The sequence below is a fragment of the Trypanosoma grayi genome (assembly GCF_000691245.1).
Source record: "Trypanosoma grayi strain ANR4 Tgr_1277_V1, whole genome shotgun sequence".
NCBI classification, from domain to species: Eukaryota; Euglenozoa; class Kinetoplastea; order Trypanosomatida; family Trypanosomatidae; genus Trypanosoma; species Trypanosoma grayi.
This window is the reverse complement of record NW_008826896.1, coordinates 1-3,319: the sequence shown is the minus strand read 5'-3', so window position 1 is coordinate 3,319 and position 3,319 is coordinate 1. Positions and strand designations below refer to the sequence as shown.

The 3,319-nt window shown below is 59.0% G+C and overlaps 3 protein-coding genes across 3 annotated transcripts; all 3 read right to left on the bottom strand.

Moving 5' to 3' along the window:
* Positions 1-316: 316 nt before the first annotated feature.
* DQ04_12771020 (mitogen-activated protein kinase) lies at positions 317-1,537 on the bottom strand (the record flags this gene model as incomplete). The annotated part of the gene is made up of 1 exon (XM_009316815.1): positions 317-1,537. The coding sequence occupies one exon, from the start codon at positions 1,535-1,537 to the stop codon at positions 317-319; it is 1,221 nt and encodes a 406-aa protein (XP_009315090.1).
* A 523-nt stretch (positions 1,538-2,060) lies between these two features.
* DQ04_12771010 (central apparatus associated protein C1a-18) lies at positions 2,061-2,594 on the bottom strand (the record flags this gene model as incomplete). Its single annotated transcript, XM_009316814.1, has 1 exon — positions 2,061-2,594. One exon carries the CDS (start codon positions 2,592-2,594, stop codon positions 2,061-2,063), a length of 534 nt encoding a protein of 177 aa, XP_009315089.1.
* Positions 2,595-2,959: 365 nt separating this feature from the next.
* Positions 2,960-3,175, bottom strand: DQ04_12771000 (hypothetical protein; the record flags this gene model as incomplete). Its single annotated transcript, XM_009316813.1, has 1 exon — positions 2,960-3,175. The coding sequence occupies one exon, from the start codon at positions 3,173-3,175 to the stop codon at positions 2,960-2,962; it is 216 nt and encodes a 71-aa protein (XP_009315088.1).
* Between the last annotated feature and the right edge of the window lie 144 nt (positions 3,176-3,319).

The following is a 3,319-nucleotide window of genomic DNA, read 5'->3' as shown; positions in this document are numbered from 1 at the left end:
TTTTTTTTTTTGAGGGGGCGGGGGGCGGGCGATTGCCGTTCGTTTTGCGCCCATCGCTCCTTCCTCGTTCCCCGTTGCCATGCAGCTCGCATGCTGCACGTTGCGCCACCCTATATTCCTCACTGCCGCCTGTCTTCTTTTGTCTCTCGTTTTCTTCTCCCTCGTTTGGGCGTTGGCGGGCTCCGTTAGCGGCCGCCCCTCCTCTTTTCTCGTCGCCTTCGCCACGCACCTCTCCGCTATCCACATGAGTGTCTCTGCACTTGCATACGTGTGGCTGACCCTGAATGCGGAACGCGTCTTGTTGCTGCTGCCGCTTCTACTCGTGATGACTGTGCACCATCTCCGCCACCTCCATGAGACTGTGCGTGCGCAGCTGGTGGTCGGCACCAAGGACGTTCTCTGCGCTCGCGACGGCTGCTGCCCGCTGCTGCGCGATCGGTTCCCGCTTCTCCTTGAGCGCGTTGAGGCGGCGCACCTCATGTAGGAACATTTCGTGCATCGTCGGTATGTCGTTCACGTCACGGAAGTGGAACGGCTCGCTGCGCGCCTCGGAGAGGTCGAGCGGGTCGTAGAGCGACGCGAAGTACGGGTGCTGCAGCGCGTGCTCCGCGGTGATGCGCCTAGCGGGGTTGAACTCGAGCATGCGCCCTATCAGGTCGAGCGCCTCGTCGTCAGCGGTCGGCACGACGTGGCGCCACGGTTGCTTCCTGCAGTGTGACAGCGAGGTATGCAGGTAGTCGCGCGCCTGCGCGGAGGAGAACATCATGACGTCCTCCTCGCTCGGCGTGCCGACGACCTCGACGATCTTGTCGAGCTGGTTGTAGAACGTGGAGCCGCGGAAGAGCGCCTTGCGGTTGAAGAGTTCGCCCATCACGCAGCCGGCCGACCAGATGTCGACGAGCTTCGTGAAGCCCTTGAACTGCATCACGAGCTCCGGCGCGCGGTACCAGCGGTGCGTGACGTAGTGCGTCTTGTTCTGGTCCTGTGTGTCCTCGCGGGCGAGGTTGAAGTCGCAGATCGCGATGTCGTTGTTCTCCGCGACGAGCACGTTGCCGGGGTGGAGGTCGCGGTGCACGACGCCCGCCTCATGCAGCACGTGCAGGCCGAGCAGGATGTGGTACATGAAGAACTGGATGTGCTGCGGCGAGACCTGAATGCGCTGGTCGTGTATCACCTGCGCGAGGTCGGTGCGCATCAGGTCCGTCACGAGGTACAGCTTGTGCATGCTCGGCGGCTGCAGGTGCACGAACATGTTCTTCAGCCCGAGGATGTTCGGGTGGTGGAAGTGGTTCAGCAGCATGATCTCCCGCAGCACGCGCTTGCACAGAAACGGGTCAGAGAGGATGTTCACGGTGTGGCCGTCGGAGACGGTGCTGAACACACGCTTGATCGCCACCGGGCAGTCGTTCTCATCGACGCCGGCGCACACCGCGCCGTAGCTGCCACTGCTGATGAAGCGCTGCACCGTGTAGTGCGAGTGCATCGCCTCCAGCTCCGCGATGAGGTCTCGCATGACCTGTTCACCTTTGGAGCTCATCGTTACTTCGTGATCCTCACACCTTTCGTTGTCGCTTTGTTTACTGGACTGTGCGTTTGCCTTTTGGTGTTCGTCTGGGTGTGTGCCTGCGTCTGATCGTGGTTGCCTCTGATTGCTTGATGCTTCTTGTGTGGGTGTGCCGTGCCGCTAATGGACTGGTGTATATATATTTTTATATATTCTTTTTGTTCGGCCGCTATGTCGCTCTTTCCTGTTGCTGCCACGCTCTCGCCCTGGTCGCCCTACACCCGTGCACAGCGTTTCTTTTCTTTTTTCCTTCTTGGTTGCCTACTGCGGACCCTATACTGCCCTCAAGGCAGCACACACGAGCGCGGGGACAGAGTGAGGAGGCGAGTGAGTAAGAGAGAGACAGAAAGAAAGAAAGATAGTCCACACATTGCACACATAGCATGGATGACAGAAGAATAACAGCAAAGCGCGCCCACCACAGCCACTCCCTCTTCCCACCCCTCTGGAGCAGGCTACAATACATTCTCACATCGTACGCGCACCTCCTCAGTCTTCACGCCGCCACTCCCTCTTGTCGCTGCTGCTGCTGCTGCTGCTGCTCGTGTGGTTGTTCATCTAGTGCATGCGCCGCCGCGCCCTTGCAGCCGCTGCCCGCGAATGGCGTGAGGCCCGGGCCGGTGCCGTTGTAGAACTTGCCGCTCCACACTTTGCCCTGCACGTCGGTGTAGGTGCCAAGCCCGTGGATGCGGTTGCTGCGCCACGCCCCGTCGTACACGGCGCCGGACGCCCACGTGTAGGTGCCGCTGCCCTCAAACATCCCGCGCACGAACTGTCCGCGGTACGTGTCTCCCGTCGTGAGGAACCGCAGCTCGCCGCTGCCGTGCATCTCGTCCTCCTGCCAGTCACCGTCGTAGCGGACCAGCGGGCTCGTGAAGACGCCGCGGCCATGGCGGCAGCGGTACGTGCTCTCCGTCAGCCGCCGCACGCCGCCCACGTACCGTGCGGACTGCTCCTCGTGCACGTAGCTGCCCTCCTCCTCCACAAACACCTGCTCCTCCTTCTTGTCGGTCTTCTTCTTTGCCGGCATCTGATGTTGCTGCTACTTCTTTCCCCGCCGCTGGACCAGACACATACGCGAGAGAAAAGAAACAGGGCGGATGAAAAAAAAAAAAAAGAGCAACCACCCACACATGTACAATGGCAAGGAAGGAGAGAAAAGGGAGTGACCCCCCAAACGGAAAACCTGTGCTGCAAAAGCCGACGCATTTTGGTCACGATAACGTCAACAAGAGAGCAAGATAACTCGATAGCCAGTCAGAAGTCAGTCAGTCAGTCAGTCAGATAGGTAGATAGGTAGAGATGCTCAAATATATGAAAAGCAATGGAGTGAAACACAAACACACACAGACAGACGCACACGACAATGTAACAAAAATAGTTGATAGAACCCTTCTACAAATCGTCATCATCGAACTCAATGACAGGCTTTGTATTAGTGGATGACTGTTGTTTTTGTTGTTGCTGCTTTGGCGTTGGTGGGGGGAGGTCAATGTCGTCATCATCATCCGAAATCATTGTCACCTTCCGCTTATCATCAGCATCCTTGCTACTGCTACTGGGCTTCGCAGCGTTCCTCCCCACCTCCTCCGCGGCGCTCTGGTCGATCATCTCCTCATCGGGAGGCGACACTGGCAAAAACGTTGGCGCCAACTCGCGGTTAAAGTGCGGCGGAATAGGCCTTCCGTGCGGCAGGCTGCGCAGCGTCTCCACATCCTCCGCGACCTGCCGCTCCACCGCCTTGCACTCCGCGAG